Source organism: Lepidochelys olivacea (assembly GCF_965140295.1).
Source record: "Lepidochelys olivacea isolate rLepOli2 genome assembly, chromosome: 1".
Classification (NCBI taxonomy): domain Eukaryota; kingdom Metazoa; phylum Chordata; order Testudines; family Cheloniidae; genus Lepidochelys; species Lepidochelys olivacea.
Window position 1 is genome coordinate 322,978,225 of NC_140411.1, and position 27,062 is coordinate 323,005,286.

General features: G+C 43.6%; 1 protein-coding gene across 3 annotated transcripts in view; it reads right to left on the minus strand.

Annotated features, from left to right (window-relative positions):
- TBC1D22A (TBC1 domain family member 22A) overlaps nucleotides 1–27,062 on the minus strand; it is a 438,694-nt gene that overhangs the window by 303,809 nt on the left and 107,823 nt on the right. For all 3 annotated transcript variants that reach the window (XM_084629309.1, XM_084629310.1, XM_084629311.1), the window contains one exon: nucleotides 18,882–18,996. In XM_084629309.1, the coding sequence (XP_084485435.1) occupies nucleotides 18,882–18,996 (115 nt within the window). The remainder of the gene's footprint in view (nucleotides 1–18,881; nucleotides 18,997–27,062) is intronic.

The following is a 27,062-nucleotide window of genomic DNA, read 5'->3' on the forward strand; positions in this document are numbered from 1 at the left end:
ACAATTACGAGAAAGTAAGTAACCGTTTTTTCTTCTTCGAGTGCTTGTTCACGTCCATTCCACATTAGGTGAATTACAAGCTTACCTCTGGAGGAGGATACGAGTCACAGAACAATAACTGCTCAGAGGACCGCTCTGCCAACTGCCGCGTCCTCTCTGGCCTGCTGGTTGACCGCACAGAGGGTCGTGAAGGTGTGCACCAAGGACCAGGTGGCTGCTCCGCAGATCTCCTGAATTGGGACCTGTGACAGGAACGCCATGGAAGTCGCCTGTGCCATGGTCGAGTGGGCCGTGACCACCAGGGCCGGAACACCTGCGAGCTCATAGCATGCCCAGTTGCAGCTTGTAATCCAAGAAGAAATCCGCTGCACCAACACTGGGAGGCTTTTTATCCTCTTGGCTACAGCCACAAACAGCTGCGTGGATTTGCAAAAGGGCTTGGTGCGCTCCAAATAGAACACCAGCGCTTGACGCACATCCAGGGTGTGCAAGCTGCGGTGACTCGGGTCCATATGGGGTCTTGGGAAGAACACTGTCAGACAAATGTCCTGGCCCAGATGGAATTGGGAGACCACCTTAGGGAGGAACTTGGGGCACGGCCGGAGCTGCACCTTGTCCTTGTGAAATACTGTGTTCGGTGGCTCAGAGGTGAGGGTCCTCAGTTCGGACACCCTTCTGGCCAAGGTAACGACAACCAGAAAAGCCACCTTCCAGGAAAGGTGGAGGAGAGAACACGTAGCAAGGGGCTCGAAAGGGGGTCCCATGAGTTTAGAAAGGACCAGGTTAAGGTTCCATGGAGGGACTGGGGGGGGGGCGGGAGTATGGGAACACCCCCCTCCAACCCCTTAAGGAACCATCCCACCATTGAGTGGGAAAACACTGAGCCCCCGAAAACCCCAGATGGAAGGTGGAGATGGCCGCCAGGTGCACTCTGAGTGAGGACGGGGCTAGCCCCTGCTGCTTGAGGTGCAGGAGGTACTTCAGAATGGCCTGCACCGGGGCCTGGCCTGGCCGCACCTGTCGGGGTTCACACCAACACAAGAACCTTTTCCACTTGGCCATATAGGCCGCCCTGGTAGAGGACTTCCTAGTGCCAAGCAGAATCTGCTGCACAGGAAGGGAACACTGGCTCTCCAGGGCGGTTAGCCACAGAGCCTCTACGCCGTCAGGTGCAGTGACTGCAGGTCAAGGTGCAGAAGCCACCCGCCATCCTGTGTAATGAGGTCCCGGTGTAGGGGCAGGACTACTGGGGCCTCCACCGACAGCTCTAGGAGCGATGTGTATCAGTGTTGGCAGGCCCAGGCTGAGGCGAAGAAGATCACCGCCTCCCTGTCCCTGCGCACCTTGCGCAGGACCTTGTGCACCAAGGGAAGCGGGGGGAAGGCATACATCAAGCCCCCTCTGCACGGGATCGCAAACGCGTCCGCGAGTGAGTCCAGGCTGTGGCCCTGGAATGAGCAGAACCATGGGCCCTGGGCATTGGCCCTAGTGGCAAACAGATCTACCCAGAGAAACCTCCACCTGAAGAAGAGCGAAAGCACAACGTCCGCCCTGAGCATCCACTCGTGCATGAGGTACGACCTGCTGAGGGAGTCCACCAGCTCGTTCCGTACCCCTGGGAGATAGGGGCCTTGAGGTGAATTGCATAGGCTATGCAAAGGTCCCAGAGGAGGAGAGCCTCACAACAGAGTGACGAGGAATGAGCCCCGCCCTGCTTATTTATATAAAACATGGCAGTAGTGTTGTCTGTCAGAACTGTCACGCAGGGACCACTCAAAAGGTCTGGCAGGCGAGACGAACTGCCCTGAGCTCCTTCACGTTGACATGGAACGACCGCTGCGCTTCGGACCACAACCCCTGCATCATGAGGTCCTGCAGGTGAGCCCCCCATCCATGGTCGGATGCATCTGTCACCAGCGTCAGGTCTGGAAGTGGGGTGGCAAAGGGGATGCCTTCGCAAACCACAGGCTGGGACTGCCACCACAGCAGGGAGTCCAGCACATCCCTTGGGACTAACACTACCAAGTCCGGGGGTCCCTGCCTGGGCCGTACACCCAAGCAAGCCATGCCTGCAGAGTCCTGAGTCTCAGTCTGGCATGCCTGACCCACATCCATGCATGCTGACATGTGGCCCAGCAGCCGCAGGCAGCACCTGGCCATTGTCGTTGGAAACTGGCGCAGGGAGGCCACTGCTTGTTGGATAGCCTGGAATCAGGATACCGGAAAGCTTGCCCTGGCCTGCACCACACCCAGGACCGCCCCTATGAATTCCACTCTCTGCGTGGGTTCGAGCTTGGACTTGGGGACATTGACCAGGAGCCCCAGTTCGCAGAACAATCTCAGGGCCACCTCCACATGGCCCTGCACCTCTGCCTCGGATCGGCCTGCCGAGAACCATTTGTCGAGGTAAGGGTACACCAGGATTCTCTACTTCCGTAAGAAGGCAGCCGCCGCCACCACCATGCACTTCGTAAACACCCCTGGGGCCGCAGCTAGACCGAACGGGAGAACTGCAAACTGGTAATATTCTCAGCCCATGGTGAAGCGTAGGAACCGCCAATGTGCTGGGAAGATAGCAATATGAAAGTACGCGTCCTTCATGTCGATGGCGGCATACCAGTCCCCCAGATCCAGGGAAGGGATGATGGTGCCCAGAGAGACCATGCAGAACCGGGCCTTGACCAGGAATTTGTTGAGCCCACGCAGGTCTAGGATTGGGCGAAGGCCCGCCTTTGGGATGAGGAAGTACCGGAAGTAGAACCCTTTTCCTCTTAGGCCATGAGGCACCACCTCTACTGCCCCCGCCTCTAGCAGCGAGCGGACTTCCTCCTCTAGGAGATGCTCATGAGAAGGGTCCCTGAAGAGGGACGGGGAAGGGGGGGGAGGGAGGCGAATTGCAGCGAATACCCATTCCACACCGTGCGTAAGACCCAACGGTCTGACGTAATGGTGGACCACGCACGGGGGAAAAGGGACTGGCGGTTCAGAAAACAAAGGGACGGATCCGGTGACTGGTCTGGTACGCGGTCCTTGAGCACACCTTCAAAAGCCTGGCTTAGTGCCCGGCCAGGGTTTGTGCTGGCCTTGGTTCTGGCCCGGCGCATTATTATTATTGCGCCGTGGCCTGTTATCCCTGCCTCGCCCACGGTAAGGCTCATGCCTATGGCAAGGCTGGTACTGGTGTTGAGGGGGAGGCTGCAGCTTCCTCTGGATCGCCTGGGTGTTTGTACCCAACGACTTGAGCATAGCTCGCGAGTCCTTGAGGCTATGCAGCCTCACGTCTGTCTGGTCCGAGAAGAGCCCAGGCCCTTCGAAGGGGAGGTCCTGGAGTGTATTCTGGACCTCAGGGGGGTAGGCCTGACTCCTGGAGCCACGCCGAGCACCTCATGACCACCCCAATGTGATTGTTCTAGCCATCGCGTCTACCAAATCCAGGGAGGCCTGGAGAGAGGTCTTGGCTACTGTCATGCCCTCGTCCACCAGGGCCGTGAATTCCTGTTGGAACCTTGTTGGAGGTTGTCCTTAAACTTCCTCACCGCCGCCCAGGAGTTGAAATTGTGCCTGTTGAGGATGGCCTGCTAGTTAGCAATCCTCAACTGAAGGCCCCCAGATGAGTACACCTTTCTACCAAAAAGGTCCAAGCGTTTCGCCTCCTTGGCCTTAGGGGTTGGGGCCTGCTGACCATGGCACTCCCTTTCGTTCACCACTGAAACCATTAGGGAGCATGGATTCAGGTGGCAGAACAGGAACTCATAGCCCTTAGATGGGGCCAAGTATTTACGCTCCACTACTTTAGCTGTTGGAGTGCTGGAGGCCAGGGTCTGCCATATAGTCTTATAGTTAGACTGAATGGTTTTAATGAGTGGGAGCACGGTTCTGGATGGACCTTCGGGGCTCAAAATGTCCACCATGGGGTCCTCCCGCTCAACCATCTCCTCGGCCTGCAACTCCAAATTTTGGGCGACTCTGCAAATGGTTCCTGGTGGGCTCTATGTTCTATTAGCGGAGGGCCGCAAACCTCTGTACCCGCCACCGCCTCATCGGGGGAAGATGATGAGATTAGCTACTCCTTGACCCCCTCTGGTTGGTCCTCCTGCTCCCCATCTCCTGTAGTAGGGGCCTCCGGCTCAGGCCAGGGCGGGAGTCCATGGGACAGCACTGGGCTCGGTGCCAGACTCTCCAGTCTATGCTGGGGGGATGCTGGAGGCCTGGATACTATTGCCTCCAGCACAGTCTGGCATTGGTGTGGGGACCAGAACCGCTGCACTGAGTATCTTGCCCTGGACGGGGCTCCTTGGCGCTCCTGATAGACCCAGGGGGTCCAGAAGGGCCAATGGCCTGCGGCCCACATTGAGGTTGCCAGCTCACCTGAGGGTCCCTGCTTTCCGGGCCCCGGTGTGGGTAGCTATAGCGGCCGGAGCCAACGCCGGACTGCGGTGACGCCGATTACGAAGGCCATGGCGGTGCCAACGACCTGCGCCGGCGGGAAAACGAGCGGCTCCTGGCTAAGCGGGACCAGGTGCGGTACCGGTATACCCGGGACCGGTGTCGGCGTTCCCTGGACCGGGACCGTCTGCGGGAGACCTCTGGAGAGGGCTGTCTCAACTCCTCCGAGCGCCGGTCTCTGGGCAGTGCCAGAGAGCGGCGTGCCCTTTCTGGTTCTTCTTCGCGTCGACCTGCTGCCCGTGCCGCAACCTCCTTCTGGGCTGCTGGCAAGTGCGAGTCTGCTGCGTCGGAGCTCGACCGGGACCAACTCCAGGAGCGGTGCCGGGACGGTGTCTTCAAGCGGCACACCATTGTCAGCTTACCCCTTGACGACACCCGAGGTATGGGCGCCGGAGAGTTCTCCCCATTCGGGAGGGGGCTTACCGCTGACAGCTCGATAAAGTTCATCCGATGAAGTGAGCTGTAGCTCACGAAAGCTTATGCTCAAATAAATTGGTTAGTCTCTAAGGTATCACAAGTCCTCCTTTTCTTATCATTAAAGAACATTGTAAAGGAGAGATCTGCCATTAAGGTTCCAATCTCCCGGACGCTATGGGTCAATGTGACGGTGACTAAAAAGTCTGTCTTCACAGATACATCAAGTAGGGAGCAGATAGCCATTGGTTCAAATGGAGGTCTTGTGAGGCAGTTGAGAACCAAGTTAAGACCCCACCTTGCCTTTGGACATTTAATTAGGGGGCAAAAGATTACCCAGACCCTTAAATCTGGGTGATACCAGGTGAGCAAAAATGGAGAATCCCTCAACTGGGGGATGAAAGGCTGAAATGGTGGCCAAGTGTACCTTGACCAAAACTGATGAATAACCCAGATGTCGTCTTCAGATCCAGCAGGTAATCTAGTTTAAGAGAAAGGGAAGCCCAATCAGTCCTGAAGTAACAGCAATCACACCAATGCACAAATCTCTTCCATTTCTTCTGGTATTTAGTAGTGCAGGTTGACGCTTTCCTACTGTTTAATGCTGCACATCCATAAAGCAGGAAGCCTTTACTCCTGAGAATCCTCCAGGAGCCATCCCCTGAGGTGTAGAACTGGGACTCTTGCGGGCGACTTCCTCATTGCCTTAGCTCTTCAAACGTCTCCTGTCATGGATGAGTAGGAGGATGTGAAACCCTGGTCTCCATGAGGGATGGTACCAATGGTCTCTGAAATTGCTGTCAATAGGCACCCCACATGTCCTAATATGGCCATTGCAGGGGCCCTAAGGAAGCAGGGGTGCAATGCATGGCTGGTGGGTCACCAAGGATAATGAGACAAGGTCCTCCCTGCTAGAAGGTGGATTCTCAAAGGGGTATGTAGAACCCTGCACTGAAATCGATTAGACAGATTGGGAATCCTCTTCCTCCACCTCTTGCCATGTGGGGGCAGCCACTGAGGAAGGAGGAGAGTCCTGTGCCATGGAATGTTCGCTTGGAGACTGAGGTCTTAGTACCATGTAATGCTTAGTACCCACCAACAATGGGGACTCTGGTTTATCTGACACTGAGAGGTCCATCAAGTATCAAAATTCCTCAGGTACCAGGAAGTATTCAAGTACCAACGCCACAGTTGAGGTTGCAGTAGCTGAAGTGGACGATGTGGATGATGATGGGAGTACTGTAGGCACTGTAGGTATCAATACTTGCTTGGTACTGAGGGTACTGCTTGCACAGGTATCCCCAGCTGAACTCCTTCCATCAGTACTGATGGCTGGATTAAGCACATGACAGCACCAACAGCTGAACGGCATGCTTCAGTGCCGATGGCAGGGTTGAACTTGATGGTACCCTTTGCTTAGCCTACTTATTGGTGGAGGGTACAGGTGCCCAATTGGAGCTGAGCTTCTTGTCCTTGGATCTCCGGGCCTTCATGGGCCTGCCAATATCAAGGGAAGAGTCCTTGGCCTCAACGGTACCCTTGGAGACAGAGAACCTTGATGGGGACCTGGTCTTTTTTTGGAACTGGCTCAGAGTAAGAGTCCACAGTCCTCTTTCCAAGAGTCTTCCCAGTGGGCCCCAAAGACTTCCCTTTTTTAGGAGAAGCATGTCCTGAACTTGACGCGGCACTGAATCTGTCCAGGGACAGATATATGGGGAGATAAGGAAGAGAATCTCCTAACCTGGCTCAGAGGATGGTTGCAGGGAGCGTGTCATGACCAGTCTCAGCTTTATCTCCCTGTTCTTCTTAGCCCTGGACTTAAGAGCCAAAACAGAAGGAACAATTCTGAGAGACATGGGACTCCCCCAGGCAATGGACACACTTGGACTGCCCTGTCACTTACCAGTATAGCCTTCCAGCAAAAGACCCAGTGTTTGAAGTCTGGAGAGCCAAGCATGCCCCACTAGGAGAAGATAGTCTCCCAGAAGGAAAAAATCCACAATCCTCTCACCTAAAACTATACTGTACAGTAACTCCTCGCTTAACATTGTTGGTACGTTCCTGAAAAATGCTACTTTAAGCGAAACCAAGTTAAGTGAATCCAATTTCCCCATAAGAATTAATATAAATAGGTGGCGTTAGATTCCAGGGAAATTTTTTTTGCCAGAAAAAACATTTTATTTTATATATACACACAGTATAACTTTTAAACAAACAATTTAATACTGTACACAGATATGATGATTGTGAAGCTTGGTTGAGGTGGTGAAGTCAGAGGGTGGAAAAGTGGGATATTTCCCAGGGAATGCCTTACTGCTAAATGATGAACTAGCACTTGCCTGAGCCTTCAAGGGTTAATACATTGTTTTTAACGTAGCCTCACACTCTACAAAACAGCACGAATGGAGGGAGGGAAGACAGCATGGAAGAGAGAAAGAGACACAAACCATGTGTGAAAGAGAGAGACATGCATTGCCCCTTTAAGTATGCTGACCCCACTCTAAATACACAGCCTTTTTAAGTAGATCAGCAAGTTGAGACAGCAGCTGCTTCCAGCAAGCTCCCTTTGTCCTAAGCCCTGTCATGTTCACCACACCACTCCACCCCTGCTCTGTGGAAATGGGGTAAAGGAGCAGGGGGGAAGGATGGGACCCTGACATTTGCACCCCTCTTCTTCCCCTCCCCCAGCAAGCAGGAGGGTCCAGGGAGCAGCTCCAAGGCAGAGGGCAGTAGCAGCACAAGGCAGTGCGGGGACGGACAGCTGAACTGCCCAACAAACTGATAGACTACTGGGTGGCTGCTGCACAGGGAACTTAGGGGAGTGGGGAGTTGATGGGGGGCTGCCAGTCCACCCTGGTTCCAAGCCCTGACCAGCTAACTCCAACGTGCTGCTCTTCCTGCAAGCAGTGGACAAAGCAGGAGGCTGCCAAACAATGTTACAAGGGAGCACTGCGCAACTTTAAACGAGCATGTTCCCTAACTGATAAGCAACGAAACAACGTTAACTGGGATGACTTTAAGTGAGGAGTTACTGTACTTAATACTAAATTTACAACTATAAACTAGCTAACTGCATACATGAAAAGTGAAGGCCGAGTACGCTGAAGGTGGACATGCTAGGTTTGTGTCTCAGGCTAAAGTGGTAGAGAAGAAACTGCAGTTCACCCATGCATCCGTATATAGACTCGAAGTCTGCCTTGATGAGGCATAGGGTGAATGCACAGGTTTAATGGACACTGCTAGCTAGATATCTCCAAACAAGGGATCAAGAGGCACTCCATCTCAAGTGGAGCACTCATAGGGACACTACTCAAAGAAGGTGGTCTTAAAATGTGATGCATTAAGCAACCTTAACTTTAGGCAGTGCTATCAACTCTGCCAATAACATCCGACAAGTGCATTAATTAAATCCACAGTTCACAATTTACAACACATTAACACATAATTTGCCACAATAGTTAATCTGTGCAGTTCAGAGGGTGCCACTGTCAATCTTGGACTGATCAACTATTAGATCTACAGCCACTGAGATTTTAGGAAATTGCCACCTATGGTTAAGTGTCTCCTCCCCATCAAAAACCTTTTCAAATACTATTAAGTGCATGGATGAATTATCCAGGTTCCTTTTCCCTATCACCTTTATAAAAATCAGGATCCGTCAAACAATTTAGTAATTAAACTGCAGACTGATCCCAAATGCAATGGGAGTGGTCACCTACCAGTGTCTCTCTCTTAATTTCACTACTGGCTAGCCTTTACTGTTGGGATTCAGGAACTGTTTTTCCACTGTGGTGTTGTGACAGACTGACAATATCCTGGACAAACATGGAATTAAGATAAACGTTACGGAATTACCTTTCATATTAAAAATGCAACTGTGTATGTAACTATTGTGGAATTGGATACAACTTCGAGGAGACTAATGCAATCTCTGGAAAGTTTTAGGAATTTCAAAGGACTTTGAGGGACAACATGTGTGAAGTGAATTTCCTGGAAAATACCTGGGAGAAGGGAAAACCAAATCCTCCCAGAAGCTACGACCTGGGGAGAGACCCCACTGTCTACTGGAAACTCCAGTTCAAAAACCCCCAAACTGTATAAAGGATGGACTAGACTTTTCATGAGCGTGCTAGTTCTGAGCTGAGGCTCTTATGAACATGTGACCATTGAAGAGTTCTGAAGGACTGCTCCTGCCAGAGCCCACGTTAGAGTTGAGGTGATCCCTGGTGAGCTTAATAGAATGTATGTAGGTTCTTTTATTGCTCTTAATATGTTTCCTTGGCAATGCTTTTATCCAAAGAATAAATAAGCTTGCATAGAAAGAGTTGTGTGGTAGCTTATCTGTGGGCAATTACACGGTCTCTGACAAGAAAGAGAGCAAGTCTGCTTAGGCAGACTGTCTTTTGCTGCAAGTAACACAACGAAGGCAGGGAACTGTTCAGCCTGGGAATGCCCCGTCACTAGCGAGAGAGAAGCTGATCTCCACCCAAGAAAGGCAAGAGCTGGAAACCTGAGAGCAGGTGCCCTCACTGGACAACTAAAGGGAAAAACAGGAGCAGTTGTCCTGAACTGACACCCTCTTGTGTCTCTTAATTGCACTGGTGCTAGGCCTGTAGTGTGGGGTTTCAGGAACTGTTGTTCCAGTTCTGTGTCAAGTCATCCTATATACAATACTCTTTCAAATACTTAATAACTGCATTAATTGAATTTACTGTCAATTTCTGCCACCTATCACCATTTGAAGTCATTGTCTCAATCTGTATACTAAAATCACATATGGGTCTAAAGTCCCTCCTGCAAAGGGTGCAGTCAAATAGCTGGGCCTCTTGTTCAATTAATTGTTTTAGGTGAAGGTATCTGGCTGATGGGGGGGGGAAGAGGGCTAGATTTCTCTGAAAAATTATTATGATGCTACCAAATTATGCTCTTTCCCCAATATAGCAGATAAAAGCAGTCTCTCTCGAGAATAAATGAAGCCATTCTTGACTACAATTTTTTTTCCTACAGGGGAAATATTTCTGATGACATTCTATGCCTGCTCTTCATGGTCAGACACAGGGATAATTTATTTTCCACTCCAAAAAATATATTTATAACAAATCATTATCCTATGAAACTGAAATCCCTGACACAACCTTAATTATGGTCTTGCTACCACTCTACCCTAATACCCTTTTTGTTGTCTAGCTTTTCTGTTCTATCCCTAATTGAAATTCTCAATTATAATACCACTTACAACAATAGAGAAGGTATTTAAAATAAATATATATATTTCCTTTTTATACTAGTGTTTGTTAAAAAAATTGCCCCCACCCAAAATAGACCCACAATGGTCTATGAGATCACATTTAAGTAGTGTAATTTTGCTTAGACAAATGGACTATCCCAGAACTCTATTTAGTTTAGAGCTTTTCACCAAGACACCCGATATAGACAGACTAACAAGAGACCTTTTAAAACAAAAAATAAAACAAAAAACCTCAGCCAAAGTAAGTGCTACTTCCTTCTCGTTTATTGGGCAAAAGTCTGCAAAAACAAGTTTTTACACCATGCCAAACTTGGATTCTTTTCACTCGATTTTTTTCCTCACAATTGTGTTAACTGCCTAATTCTTTGTATTAAAAAATTTCACAGGATGTACAAAATTTAAATACAAAAATACATCTTGACTGTGAACAGTATATTCACAAAAAAAAAGCAAAATCCTATTACGATTTAGCAGACTACTGAACACTTGGAAAACAAAAAGCAATCAAGCTCAAATTAAATGCAAACAACAGTTACAAACAGCTTCATAAAACTCTAATGTATCAACATAACTGATAGCTTTTCTTTCCTTCACTGTCATCCAAACTTTAATTTACACTCTGATAATTGGAATATGTGAAAGAATGACTATCACTGAAATTCATCTAATAATAAATTGTACACATTATTGCTCTTGTAGTTCCTTATAGGCTATGGGAATTTACTTTCCTTGCCAGTGTCCACTAATTACAACTCCAGTAGCACTTCAGTCATCATGTGGTGCATTCGAAAATATTATCTGGAAATCCCATTAACGTGATTGAAAATTTCAAATGTTCTTAAGTTTTAAATATAAAGAGATATGACAATAGATTTATGCTGATTGCATCTACTCTAATTTCTATTGCCCTGATTACGTAACATATTCCTTTTTCTTCCCTTCAGTATTAACCATCAAGAATCCACTTTTTTTTGTTTAAAGACCAAGTCAAATACTGCTTAAACTTAACAAGACAGATCCTAACAGAGATTCTTTCAGATCCTCATGAGAAGTTATGAAAAATTGTTTCTATTATACAAGACATTTAATCAAAAGCCAAATTATTCTAGTGGTTTAAGTTGTGTAGTCAGCACCCTAATCTCACATTACTCTTTTTCTTTTCACTTTTGCTTTTCCAGCACATGCTGAATTGCTACTAGAGAAACCCAATTTAACATTGCCAGCTTATTACTTCATTTTGCCATAGCCTAAGCCCTTTTATAAAAAAATCTCAGAAAGAAAGTCTTTGTTAAGGTCTAGAGTTGCCAACTTTCTAAAGAACACAAAACTGAACACCCTGGCCACGTACCCTGCTCTGCCCCTGCCCCACCCCTTTTCCAAGGTCTCACCCCAGGCTCATTCCCCTCCGTCCATCGCTTGCTTTCCTCCCCCACCCTCACACACTTTCCCTGGGCTGTGGCAGGGTGCAGGGGTGTGGGAAGGGATGAGGGCTCCGGCTGGGCGTGCAGGCTCTCGGGTGGGGCCAGAAATGAGTGGTTCAGGTATGGGAGGGGGCTTTGGGATAGGGCAGGACTTTGGAGTGTGTGAGAGGGCTCCAGGCTGTGGCTGAGGGGCTTGGAGCGTGGGAGGGGGCTCAGGGATGGGGCAGGTGGGTTGGGGTGCAGGCACTTTTCACAGAAGCAGACTTACTAACTAGCAAGTCAAAACAAAAAACAGCAAACAAAAAAGCAAAAACAAACAACAAAAGACAAGAACATCAAAGCACCTTACTTGTGTTTGTATTCTGTTTAGGTCCAGTAAAGGAGAGAGAGACATATACATTATATTTATTATCGAGTCTGAAAAAAAACCTACATAAATAAATTATTATGATTTGGACACTTATATGTGCATATTTATTTGGTTTTCCTAAAGTTAAGTATTTTAGGAAAAATTGTCAGAGCAGCCACCAGCAAGAGTTGGTGGCCGCACCCTTGAGGCCACCAAAAAAATTGCTGAGAGAACCCCTGCTCTACATACTGTTTTTAAACACCTATCACTATCTCCCATTCCAGTATAAGCCACAAAACCACACTGCAAAGTCAAAACAACAGAATTGGAACAAAATCAAATCTCCTGTCAATCTACTCTATATTTACAAAGACAACTATATGGCCTGTCCCCAATATGGATCTGAAACCTAATCTTCCACAGATTCTGATTTATACTTTGGTCAAATTTTGTCCGAAGACCTCAGACTATTCTCCTTCTCCAATGCAAACTAAATGAGGATATAACACTATTGCACACAGAGGATAAATTACAGGTAAACATGTGAGAAGTTACAATTATAGTAAAAGCGATCTTACAGTTCATGGACGGTGTAATAGGGCAGCAGGCAAAATTAAGATTTTATGAACTTTAACTGTATTCCATCTGCATGAAGAAAAATCAGAAACTCTAAGATCACTGAAGCTACAAGCATGTATTTCTCAAACTGTGCAATATGATATATTACTTTAACTTTTCCAAGAGGTCTGGATAAGTCTCCCAAAATGCCAAAATTAAATCACCACATCTGCTCTCAAAATAGTCAAATGCCCCTGTCCTACCTGAGGATAGCAAAATAAAATAAATCAAATGTTTCTGTTGTAAATTATTTGAAAAATACAAAGTGGCAAATAAAAATTAGTAACCCTTTTTAAAATTAACAGCCCTCATATTTCCCTCATATAGTCTCTAAGGTGCCACAAGTACTCCTTTTCTTTTTGCGAATACAGACTAACACGGCTGTTACTCTGAAACCCATATTTCCCAAATGCTTTGTTTGATGAGTATTAAACTTCACACCAAAACGTTTACCCTGGCTCAAGAACAAATTTAGGGTTTCAGGCAGAATTAGAGAGTTTAGTTTTGGCTAACTGAGACAACGCATGCAGAAAGGGCAAGCAAAAATCAGGCTTTGACACAAGCCTACAGGTATGTCTGCACTACAGCAGCTCAGCTACAGTGCCACCGCTGTGTTACTGTAGCATAGATAGGTCAGAGGAATAATTCTTCTGACAATCTAGCTGCCTCTACGCTGGGGGCTAGATTGACCGAACTACATCACACAAGGCATGACATTTTCACAGTCCTGATTGACATAGCTAGGTCGATCTAAGTTTTAGTTGCAGGTCAGCTGAAAGAACAACTAAAGGGACTGATCCTGTAGACACTACAGTGTGTTGTTTTAAACACCAGGAGCACTAAAGTTAGTGGTATAAGGGCTTATCTACACTAGAAAATTGTAGTGTTTTAACTATACCGGTATAGTTAAAGCAGTACAACCATCTTGAGTGTGGATGCAGTCAGTGGCGTAGCCAGGTGGAAAAAACAGGGGGAGAGGAGATAAAAGAAGGCGCCACCCCCTGGTCCTCACCAGGTCTTCAGCAGCACTTTGGCGTCGGGTCCTTCACTCGCTCCGGTCTTCGGCACTGAAGGACCGTCACCACAATGCCGCCGAAGACCGGAGCGAGTGAAGGACCCGACGCCAAAGTGCTGCTGAAGACCCGGAATACCGCCGGCTGAGTACCAGGGGGTGGCGCCTTTTTTAATCTCCACACCCGCTGACCCACCGCCGAAGACCCGGAGCGCCGCCAGGTGAGTAAAAATTTAAAAGGCGCCAAAGAATTAAAAAGGCACCACTTCTGCTCAGTGGGGGAGCGGCCACTGCCCCGCTCCCCCGTAGCTAGACTACTGGATGCAGTTATAAAGGCACTTTATACTTGTACAGCTATTCCTGTATGGGAAGGGGGATAACATTACCAGCATAAATGTCACCTTTGTAACAGTATAATTGTGTACACAATAAGCAAGGGCTTTTACCAGTATAACTGTATTGGTAAAAAAAGTCATATGTGTAACCAAAGTAGTTAGACTAGTAAAAAAAATTAAGTGTAAACCCAGACAAAGATTTTACAGGATTGGTAACTAACAAAACTAACACCAATTTGGAGAATGTAAAATCTAAAGTGTACTAATTCCAACAAGCCTTGGTGAAAGATACCAAGGTTCAAGTTTCCAAAAACAATTGAAGATTTAGAAAATTCCAGCACTTTTAAAAACAGGGGGATTCAAAATTTTAGAGAAGGGGTTTTAGGTAAGATTTTTCTCCAGTAATCATTCCTCTCTCTTCCCCAGCCATGAAAGTTTCCTTGCCCTCTCTATCCTTTCTCCAAGGACCCTTTTTTTTTTTTTTGTAAACCAGCCATGTATTTTTTCTGTTTACTGTTTTTCTGTTTTCTGTTTACGATCCCCTCTCTCTCAAATGCCTCCAAAGAGGTTGAAATGCCAATCATGATTCTGAAAGACCCAGCCTACCCTTTGCTCCATATACCGGCAGCCTGGCAGCAGTAAGGACCAGTTCAACCATAGACTGAGCAAGTGCAGAATGGTGGTGGAATGTGCCTTTGGACGTTTAAATTTTTTTTTTTTTTTTGTCCAAAGCCAGAGGTTCTAAAATGTCTCAAAAATAATTTCTTAACCAGTTTGTTAACACAGGCAAAACAAAGCATTTCCCCTTAATCTTGTTCTCGGAAATGGGAAAACCATTTTTGCAGAAGAATTCAGTCCAAGGCAGACACCTGGCATACAGAATAGTTAAAGTGTGGCAAAATTATAAGCAACTGAAAATAGGACTTATAAGAGGAAGAGTCAGGCAATCTTAACTGGAGGTATTGCGATCATAATAAAGAAAAGATGATAAAGCTGTTTGGAAAACAAACAAAAATTCCACAAACATTTGTCAAGCACAACAATATTTTTTCCGGTTTTTTCTTTCCTGGAAAATGGGGAAAATGTACCTACAATTTTCTTTGATGACATATTCCTTGATTTTTACGGTTTTTAAAAACCAAAATGTTTCCAAGAATTGCTAAACTAGAAATACTGGCCTAGTTAATTAAATGAAATTAACTTCTTGGTTCAACATTTCTAAGTGAACCTCTTGCTGGCAAACAAGGTCTATAAAGGTGAACGTCCTCTCACCGAGGATAACCATCTCCTGGGTACTTTTGACTTGATTGGAATCCCTCCTGCTCCTCGTGGTGTCCCACAGATCAAAGTTACCTTTGAGATAGATGTGAATACACCACCATACCAAACTGTCCCCTCCACTGCATTTTCTCCCCCATAAAGTCCACCCCCACCACCAACCACCATATGTTGAATGAATAAAGAGGCTTTTCTCCTCAATCCGGTAAGTTTTATTATGCACACAAAAACACACAGACCACAAAGAAAAGTAAGATAACATGGGGCAAAAGGGCTGATAACACTGGGGGGGGCGGGGGCGGGGGGGAGACAAGAAGAGCTTGCTTACAGATGCTCTGCAATAACAATCAAAGGTGTGGGAATTGGCACCTTCTGGTCCTTGTACCCTCCCCTGGTGTTGAGTGCAAAGGATTTCCCCCCACCTCACAGAATGTTTGAGGGAGGAGACTGTAGAACTGGGTGATGATGGCAGCAGGTTCAGCATAGTCTGCAGAGGAAATAGTATCCAGCTGCCTTTCTTGAACCTCATCCAGACGCCGCAACATGTCTGACTGCTCCTATATAATCCGCAGCATCTCTTCCTGCGTGGCACGCTCTTGTTCCCTGCATGCTCTCCTGTCCTTCCTATCCATGTTCCAGGTTCTCAGACCTACCTTGCTGATATATGCAAAGTGGACATCCAATATGGAAATACGTGGCGAATTAGTGAGATATAACTGTATTACACAGCCACCATTGTGTTGTTGTTGGCACATTCATTAAGTAAGTTCCTCCATTCAGTCACTTAAAATGCCTTAAAGTTAGGCATCTTAACCCATATTTATTAGGGTATGTCTACACTACAAGCGCTACCATGACAGAGATGCACCAGTGCAAGAGTTCTTCCATCAGTCTAGCTGTATCTACAGTGGGAGCTAGGTTGACATACATTTTAGGTGTACACCATTTTATAGGAAGCTAAACGTATAATTTAGGTGCCTAGAAAAGGAATTTAATGTGCTGGGAAACCCTGTGAAAAAGCAGAAACAGACTTCTATTTTCTAAAATATGAATAACCATCTTAACTCTTCATGATAGAGAATCATTGTGTTTGAACAATTCACAAAGTACAGACTATTTACTAATAAATGACTCACTTCTATAACATGTTTTTGATCAAATTAAGCTACACAGATGTGAATGAACAATACCATCACAATGGTGCATTTTCTATAAAATGTAATTAGTGTACAAAAGATGACACTAAACAACATTCTCACTTACTTATGAACTGGCAGTGATTATTTACACCTTCATTACATGAGGCCAAGTTGCTTCCAGTGGAAGAACACACAAAGAATTTAAACAAAGCGACTCAGAAGAATAACGAAAGAGCTTACCCTGGAATGTAATCCAGTAATCATAAATCACTCATGTTTAAAAGTTTTTTTTAATTATTCTTTCACATGTACTATTTAGTTTGCTATTTAAAGTAAATAAAATTGTACCATTTTAAAATCTGCACAAGATTTTTAAAAATCTGCAATGGGGTAAAAGATGGTGCTATACGTCTATTGATTAATCACTACACAAGTTTTGATACTCTATCCAAATTCCAGAAATACTTTAACTCAAGTGTGTTATTTAGTTCTTGCAAATTTAATAGACTTAATATACTTTTGCAATACTACGTTTTAATCTTATAAGAAATTAGTGATCAAGGAAAAAAGCATTCAGTGCTGCCAATTCTCACATCTTTATCAAGAGTGTAACGATTTTTCGTGCATTTCTTAAAGCACGACCTCTAGAAACCTACGATTAGGTAAGAATGTCAGCTTTCTTTAAAAAAAAAAATCTAGGCCTTGATTGTGGAGAAAAAACTTGAAAATATAACTAGAAAGCACCGTGAAGGCTCAAAAACCAGAAGGCAAATACAACAAATCTGTTGCTTATTTTTTGTTGTTGATTTTAAAATGTAATGATTTTAAACCAATCTCAATTTTAGGAAGAATGAATATTTTTAAACATTCTGGGTTAGAAATACTCAAATATATACTGGAAAAATATAGTTCACATGAATATCATATCCCTATTTAATAGGTAACAAATAGAAATGAGACTTTTAAAACGTAATTCACTGATACACACACCTTTTCACTGGCAAATCAACTTTTACTACTATTAGTTTTTTGTTGCTGTGTTGTTGTCCAGTTTAAAAAAAAACTACAATTACTGAAACAGTCTGAAGAACTGAACTTGAACTGAAACATGTTCTCCGATCTCATCATACAGACATTCAGGCAAATGCATTAACAATCACTAGGGTCTCACAACAAAAGTTGGTAGTAAAGACAAACTTATTTACCATATTAATTAAATGGTCTATTTAACATGGAATATCAATTCTCTAATCACATCTCATTTGAACTTCTTATTTCAATTAAGAACTCTAAAGTCTACCAACAGAGATCCTACTGTTCTAGGATCATTAACAACATTTTCATTATCTGTCAATCTAGGGAGTAAAAGGCAGAAACTGCAAGCACTCTCAGGAGTAGGCCTCTACCCCCACTTAACAGATGATTAGGGAGTAAGCAGCAGTTGTTCTCATTAGTTGCTTAGCAATGAAAATCTTCCTATTTAACAAGAAATGAAACAAAGCAAGAGAGGTGTTTCCATGCAATAAATGGATAGTCTTTCATCCACTCAAGGGTAATCTGTCCCCCATTAAATCTAATTAATCTAGGTTAGGACATTGATGGGGTAACTCGAGGAGGAGGAGGAAAGAAAAGATATATACACAATGTAGAACATATTATGTATACACACACATATGCATACATATATAACACCTCAGAGCACAGAATGCTCTGCATAGTTATATATGCAACTGTGATTGTTTTCATTATATGTATATTTGAAAAGAAATTAAGGGAAATGTAAAACAGTTTTAACTTCAAATATATTATTTTCCACTCTTATTGTTGCTTACCCTTAATAATGACTTATATTTATTCTAAGAGTCTACACAGTACACACAAACTAGAAAATAGATTAGGAATTTAAAATGAAAAAAAACTGCAATCTGAAATATGTTAGTGATTTAGACAAGCATAACCCAATAGTTTATAATTAGTAGTGAACTTTTACAATAGCTTTCCCTTCAGTAGTTTAGGTATAATGCATAATGGAAATTAAAATAAAATGATGGCAAAAATTATTCCTGGATATTTACAGCTTTTACACAAAATCAGTCCTTATAAAAACATTCTTCAGTCTTTATGATCATAATAAGGATTAAATTATAGTTAAAGGACAACAGTATAATATAGGGTATGCCCTAATTCTAAGAAGTCCAGCAGGTCTCACCCTTGCCATCTGATCCATGAGGGACTCCTCCTGCATCTCCAATGGGGACAAAGGACTCTATATGGACAAAGTTTCAGAACACTACAAAAGTCAATGGGTAGCTACACAGATCAGATTGCTGGATCAGGACCTTAGTTTGTAACATAGGTCTGGATACCTTAAAGTTACCATTTTAAACAAGTAAATAGTTTTAGTTGTAAATAATACCCCGCCCCTTCCCCGCCCATATATATTTAAGGGCATCACCTGTTATATAGTTACATTTGCCAAAAATATGATCCTCTTATACACCAGATGACCGTTCATATGCTCAAATGTAATTTATTTATCCAGCTAAACTGTTATACTAAAAATGCAGCTATTCTTCTGAAATCATCAAAAATTTGTAATTAAGTATTGTACCAAATCTTACCTATATATTCACAAACGAAGACGACAAAAAAAGGAGTAACAAGGTCATTTATTCCCTGAACATATCCACTGGCTGGATGACGTATTGCCCAGATAAACAAAATGCGTTCAAAAATCTGAAAGAGAGTTAAAGAAACTGTGAAGCAAGGAATTTATCAAATTTATCACATTTTAAACACGATACTTGAAAAGCATGAAGGACAAATTTAATATCATAGACAATAACTAGTACTAAAAGTATGCATACGGAAGCATAAATGAACACTGGTATTCATAGTTAACTGTCAACGTTAATTAAGTCTCTCAGTTATTTAGAGAAAGGAATTTCAGGATATTCGCACATGTTAAAACCAACCTTGTATATAATTCAGTTATATTAGTAACTGGAAAAAAAAAAGAAAGGAAAAAACACAACTTTTATGACTGGAGCTTTTAAAATAAAAGTAAGATTTTTCCCCCCCTTTTGGAATTTTACATCACCTTTCCACATCACCCCAATCCCTCTCAAAGATAAATATATTACTAAGAACCATACTTTGTACTTTTCAAAACAACAAAAGGTCTATTCAGACTTCTGTGATAGGTCACTGCAGATTTTTGCAATAATTCATCCCAAAGAAACCTATAGTTAAGCTTGTCTAGCACTGCCTGGCACCCTTCCAGAATACGTATGGTAGCTAAACTTAAATCTCTGAAAACTAGGAAATGTAAAGTCAAGGCAATGTCTCCCACATCACCCCCCACCTTAACTCTGCCCTCTTTGAGCAATGCCCTAACAACTGCTTGTGAGAGACCACAGGACTGTACCCTTTCTGAGCACGTTGAAGACAGAAGAGAGCATGAAGAAGAACAGTGTGAGGAAAACTTAAACCTTTTCTTGACTAGGATATAATTTGAGTTTAGGTAGAGTTTTGCAAAAACAGGCAAGATAAGCCCGACCTACACTCAACCACTTCACCTACTTCAGACAAACCCCCTAAGACTTGCCAGATGTTCATTGTTGTCCTAAGGATTTCGTTTGCTTAAGTACCAGCTGACACTGTACATCCTTGTAACGTATGCCAAGAAAATACCAGAGCTGCAATGAGCACAGAGGGTGTAGAGAAACATGTGCATGCCAACGTGGACGAGAAGTTCTAATGGGCAACAAAAATAAACAACAGCACATTAGAATGGGTTAACACACACTTATATCCCCTCTATCTTTATGGCACACCAAGTAAAATGTCTGCCTCTAGGGATGAAAGAGGAAGCAGTTTTAGCAGCCCTGAAACTCTATAAGATTTTAAAAACATTCCTAAATTTTAAAATCAAGATGGCCATTGTGATCATAAGACTCTGATCTCCTGCATAAATCAAGCCATAAAATAGTGAGGGTAGGGGGATTCTTCTAGTTGCATCTGCACCTCTGCCCAGATGGCAATGTGAGCTCTGGCAACTTGCTACAACTAATGCCAGAATCAATACTGCCACATCTAGCATTGTGAGGATTACTGAGAGCACATAAAGAGGAATGATGGCTGAAAATTTTATTGGACAACACAGCACAAAAATGCAGAGAGTGTCAGATTTTGTTAGGTAAGGTTTGGCTTTGTCCCATTGCTTATTGCTAGTTCCAGGGGGCAGAGTTAAGGTTACGTGGAGGTGTGATGGAGGAAGGCATCAGTTTAGCTCTGTTTCATAGTTTTCAGAGGTTTACATTTAGCCCCTTACTCATTCTGGAAGGGCACAAGCAGCTCTAAGCATTAACTCTGGGAGTTGTTAACTTTTCCATTCAGCTCAATGAGTGTTCTCATCCCTCCATACCCAATCTCAGAGCTTGCATGCCTGTGCTATGCACTGAGTATATCCATTTTAATCTCCCCACCCGAACATGCCTGTTCCCAGTGCCCAGCCCACGCCTAGTGCTTCCCAGCAGGAACTGACTGAGCTTCTCCCAGTAGATAACCAATTCACCTGGCTTGGACCCCTACACTTGTACCTGCCTCTTTGATGTCATTTTCTACTTGGCAGTTAGACCCTCCCATATCAGCCCAGCCATCCAAGTCACCATACTGGGATCATATCCTGGCCACATTACTGCCCTCAAACTTTCCTAGGATAGGACTTGGGAAGATTACGTAGAGGGTATACCTGTGGTGTTGTGAGCTTTCCCAAAATTGCACACACCATTCAAAACAATTCCCTTGTAGCCCACACACCTAGCAATTGGTGGGTTGATGGGACTAATGTGCACATCACACAAATCTCTAGAGGAAAAGATTCCAACTTATGGTCCTTGGCCACCATGTGAATACATTATTCAGTAGGTCACTCGCAAAAGGAGTTCCTTAGGAAACAATAGCTCTCAGAGTTACACACTGTCTGTAATCAGGGGTCCTAAAGCCTTTATAATGTAATAATCTTTGAAATATTTTGAAACTGGTCCTTGAATATTGAATAGCCGAGCTCAGGGACGGTTCAGTAATATAAATTTTATGAAGGTCAGAGCCTTAGTATTTTCCTTGCCTGTATTAAAAAATGTGAGAAAATGTTTCAGATTTTTATTAGCAGCTCATTGTATGGGGTTGCATCTCAAGAACCATTTGACCAAGTGACCCCAAACATTCCCCACAAACTCTACCTGAGGCCACATTTACACTATGGGTACAGCACAGCTGCACCACTGCAACTATGACAGGTTTCAGAGTAACAGCCATGTTAGTCTGTATTCGCAAAAAGAAAAGGAGTACTTATGCATCCGATGAAGTGAGCTGTAGCTCACGAAAGCTTATACTCACATAAATTGGTTAGTCTCTAAGGTGCCACAAGTACTCCTTCTCTTCTCACTGCAACTATGCTGCTATATTGTCCATAACATAGACAATCCTGACCTCAACAGAAGGGTTGTTTTTTTTTCCTGTCCTTGCAATTAATCCACCTTCCGCAGCAGCTAGGTCAACAGAAGAATTCTTCTGTAGATCTCACTATGTCTACACTGGGGATTAGGTCAGTTTAGCTACAGCCCTCCAGGGTGAGAATTTTTCACACCATTGAGTGACAAGGTTAGGTTGATCTAAATTTTAAGTGTACACCAGGCCTAAGCCTCTGTTACAACATGATAAGTTTCAAGATGATTGCCCCTATGGATGTGGGTTTTAGATCATTTTGAAAGTAAAAATCAGATCGTCATCGGGGGGCTATATCTCAATAACCTCCCACTTACCCCATCTCTGACCCTGATGAGGAACTGCAACTGCCAAAACAACCTAGGGATATGGATTTTAAAGTGCTTAAAAATATTGGCTCAAACAAAGTTCCGCCCTTGAAGCAAAACTTCCAAAACAGAGACCTCTGCAGCCTCAGTCTAACCTGAAGTAGAATGCAGGTGTAAAGTAGTAATTTGCACAGCAGACACAAATCTGCCAAGGGCAAGACTTGGATTCACAGGTCCTTGGATGGTACTTGGTTTCAATATCTACAAAACATTGCTCTGAGGCATCCACTGACTGACATCAGGAAAGCCTCTATATACTCTTGCTGGCCACAGAGCAGCAGTCTCACAGTATATGCACAAGTCACTTGCTCTAGTGCAGACCCTAGGTGTTTAACAATTTATAGATGCAATTCAATCCCTTAAGAACAATATAAACAGCGTTTGCTGGGTGCCGGACGCTAGCCAAATCAAACTTGTTCAGGCAATATCAGTTTGTATGTCTTTGGGAGGAGGAATAAATGTAGACCCAAAAAGGTACAAAAATGGAGGAAACAGCTCAGATAAAATGCTCAAATGACTCCAAATTTGCACTACCAACACTGCCTCAGCAATGCACAGCAATTTAATACAGTGTGAGCATACATGTGAATTTTAGAGCACTTAGAAAGCTCAAAACCTTAACAGCTGACATTTCAAATTAACTATTGTGTGACAAGGGCAGCCCCATAATTAAGCATATTAAGTGGAAGACAGAACTACATCCTACATCTGGCTGGATACATATGGATAATATGAGAACCAAACCAAGTCATCTGAGTTTTGAAAACAATTTTTTTTCCATTTTCATTAAACTTGATTTACTGATTTCATCCAGAAGCAGAAGTACCCAAAATGCTACTAGAAAGGCTATTTGATGTAAGTTTCTACTATAGTACTAATTGTGACCCTAAGAACCCCTAAATGCCAACTGGCAAAAGGTTCACTGTTCTATAACAACTTCTACCATACCTAGCACATTGCTGTCATAATATTTATCTGTAAAGAATATTATGTGACATCTTCATAATTATTGTGTTCTGTATGTACAGATGATATTTAAGAAGTTGTGTATATGTACTAAACATATGTTTTAAAACCTGAATCCCAGACAGAGCTAACAAACAGGTTTCTTCCAGACAAGAGATAAAATATGTACCTCTGTCAAATGTAAATTAATCATCATAAGACATCATAGAAGCCAATTTCCACATGACAACATGAGGATGTGAAATCAACATGAAGCCACCAGGCACTAGAGAAAACACTTTAGGGATTTTTACTGACTCTGGGGATGAAAACAATGACTTTGGGGGAATACAAGAGAAAGGCAAAAGGACATCTTTATCCATCACTGAGGGAGCAAAAAGGACAGGGCCTTTTACATCCAACAACAGTCGGTCCCAGCCATGTGGGCTGGTGATGCTAGCACAGCAATTCTCAAACTGTGGGTCAGGATCCCAATGTGTGTCATGAAGCCCGAGCTCCACCCCCACCTGGGGCAGCAGGGCTCGGGCTCCAGCCCTCCCCCTGGGCTCAGAGCTGTAGCTCACGAAAGCTCATGCTCAAATAAATTGGTTAGTCTCTAAGGTGCCACAAGTACTCCTTTTCTTTTTGAAAATAATTTTGCTGTCAGAAGGCGGTCATGGTGCAATGAAGTTTGAGAATCCCTGTACCAGCAGATTGCTTTAGGTGAGAAGCTACTTTAGACAAGGATTTTAGCCTCTTAAAGCTGAATTTAGATTCTAAGAAGCCTGTTGTACTTTTCGTTTTACATGTAACCATTTCTCTTTCCATTATCCTTAATCGGGATCTCTTAAATCTTTACCTTTAACAACACTCATGATTGTTTCACTATAAATATATCTCCATAGTGTAGTGTTGTGCAACTCAGGTTTGGGTCCTTTATAACACTACACTATGGAGATATATTATATATATGGAGATATATAATCAAGCTGATATATATGGAGATATATAATCAAGCTGTACGTACACTGTTTTCTTGGGAACGGCAGACCTGGTAATTACTGTGACTGTCCAGTGACAAAGGCTGAATATTACAGGAGGATGCTTTCAGATGCGCTTGGGGATTGGCATGCACTTATTGTTAACCTGCAATACAAAGTAAGGGCTGGCAAAGCTCTGAGGAGATTGTTTGGGTGGCTAAAGACTGGCAGTATCAGGGAACAGACATGCAGTAAAGCACCAGCAAATCTCTCCTTCATTGAGACAAGAGGGTGAACAAGGTGACTCAGAGTCCTGGGCACCCCAAGACAAAGCATCGCACTAGTCACCACGGAATCCGTTCTCACAGTACTGATTAACCACATGGGAAATTTCCAGCTTGATTCCTAAACTAACAACAATCAAACTTTGGGATGCTGATCTGAAATTAAACATGGAACTTTGTGAGATCTGCCCATTACCTGCCTATTTTTCCCTTGATATAAGTTAATGCATTAGTATTAAAGAGAACTATATGTATGTATCTAAAGGAGAATATTCAATCGTCTTAAACATTACAGCAAGGAAATTCAAAGTTAATCACATTAAAGGAATTCAGGCTTTGAATAATTTTCAATAGGTTTTCATCATATATAGTTTCTTTTTATATTAACTAGAATTTAAAAGAAAGAGCAAAAAAGTAAAATAAAATAAATAAATAAAAATAAAAAAATCTTGCCCCATAAAGTCCAAAGTTCCTCTGAACTACATTTTTTCATATAATCTGCACATACATGATAGACTCAAGTGTCTGAAGGAGCTTTTACAATCAAAAGCTGTCAAAACATAATTAAATATTTAACAGACAATAAATCACAGAAAGAATAGCCACCATGGCTAAGAAAATTCACTTAAACCACGCCTATAACAGTTATTAAACCCTCAAATATAATGCTAATTATGAATACGTTGACCGACAATTGTCCTACAGTTAGGAGCGAGAGTATAGTCTTGCTCCCTTTCTTATGGCCTTGGTTGATTCTCTACTCCTCTATGCCTGGATTTTCTATTTTAGTTCCCACTTTAGTCAGCAGAACCGTCACATGACAATTTCCAGTAAAAGTAAATACATAAAACTCATGAGAAAGGAGCAAATATTCCTTGTTTACTTCCACTCAGTGCCAAGGAGGTAACTTTTCCTTAATCCATAGCCTTTGACTGTGGAAATACAAATACGGACAAATAAAATCCACCATTAACAGATCCCATGGGAAGTCAGCTTGGGGGCAGAAACTCAGCCAGCAGGAACAGATACAAAAGCAACTGCAACATTCACTTTTGGAGACAGACAATGTGATTGTAACCCACACACCTTCTGGGTGTGGTGTTCTGTCCCATCTAGTACCACTGAGACCACTTAAAGAAAAGGAGTACTTGTGGCACTTTAGAGACTAACCAATTTATTTGAGCATAAGCTTTCGTGAGCTACAGCTCACTTCATCGGATGCATAAAGTGGAATATACAGTGAGGATGTTTTTATACACACAGACCATGAAAAATGGGTGTTTATCACTACAAAAGGTTTTCTCTCCCCCCACCCCACTCTCCTGCTGGTAATAGCTTATCTAAAGTGATCACTCTCCTTACAATGTGTATGATAATCAAGGTGGGCCATTTCCAGCACAAATCCAGGGTTTAACAAGAACATCTGAGGAACAGTGGGGGGGGGGGAAGAGGAGGGGAGGAATAAACAAGGGGAAATAGGTTACTTTTTATAATGACTCAACCACTCCCAGTCTCTATTTAAGCCTAAATTAATTTTATCAAATTTGCAAATTAATTCCAATTCAGCAGTCTCTCGTTGGAGTCTGTTTCTGAAGTTTTTCTGTTGTAATATCACAACTTTCATGTCTGTAATCGCGTGACCAGAGAGATTGAAGTGTTCTCCGACTGGTTTATGAATGTTATAATTCTTGGCATCTGATTTGTGTCCATTTATTCTTTTATGTAGAGACTATCCAGTTTGACCATTGTACATGGCAAAGGGGCATTGGTGGCACATGATGGCATATATCACATTGGTGGATGTGCAGGTGAACGAGCCTCTGATAGTGTGGCTGATGTTATTACACCCTGTGATGGCGTCCCCTGAATAGATATATAGGCACAGTTGGCAACGGGCTTTGTTGCAAGGATAGGTTCCTGGGTTAGTGGTTCTGTTGTGTGGTGTGTGGCTGCTGGTGAGTATTTGCTTCAGGTTGGGGGGCTGTCTGTAGGCAAGGACTGGCCTGTCTCCCAAGATTTATGAGTGTGATGGGTTGTCCTTCAGGATAGGTTGTAGATCCTTGATAATGTGTTGGAGGGGTTTTAGTTGGGGGTTGAAGATGACGGCTAGTGGCATTCTGTTATTTTCTTTGTTAGGCATGTCCTGTAGTAGGTGACTTCTGGGTACTCTTCTGGCTCTGTCAATCTGTTTCTTCACTTCTGCAGGTGTGTATCATAGTTGTGAGAATGCTTGATAGAGATCTTGTAGGTGTTTGTCTCTGTTTGAGTGGTTGGAGCAAATGCAGTTGTATCGCAGAGCTTGGCTGTAGACAATGGATTGTGTGGTGTGGTCAGGGTGAAAGCTGGAGGCATGTAGGTAGGAATAGCGGTCAGTAGGTTTCCGGTATAGGGTGGTGTTTATGTGACCATTGCTTATTAGCACTGTAGTGTCCAGGAAGTGGATCTCTTGTGTGGACTGGTCCAGGCTGAGGTTGATGGTGGGACAGAAATTGTTGAAATCATGGTGGAATTCCTCAAGAGCTTCTTTTCCATGGGTCCAGATGATGAAGATGTCATCAATATAGCGCAAGTAGAGTAGGGGCGTCAGGGGACAAGACCTGAGGAAGCGTTGTTCTAAGTCAGCCATAAAAATGTTGGCATACTGTGGGGCCATGCGAGTACCCATAGAGTGCCGCTGATTTGAAGGTATACATTGTCCCCAAATGTGAAATAGTTAT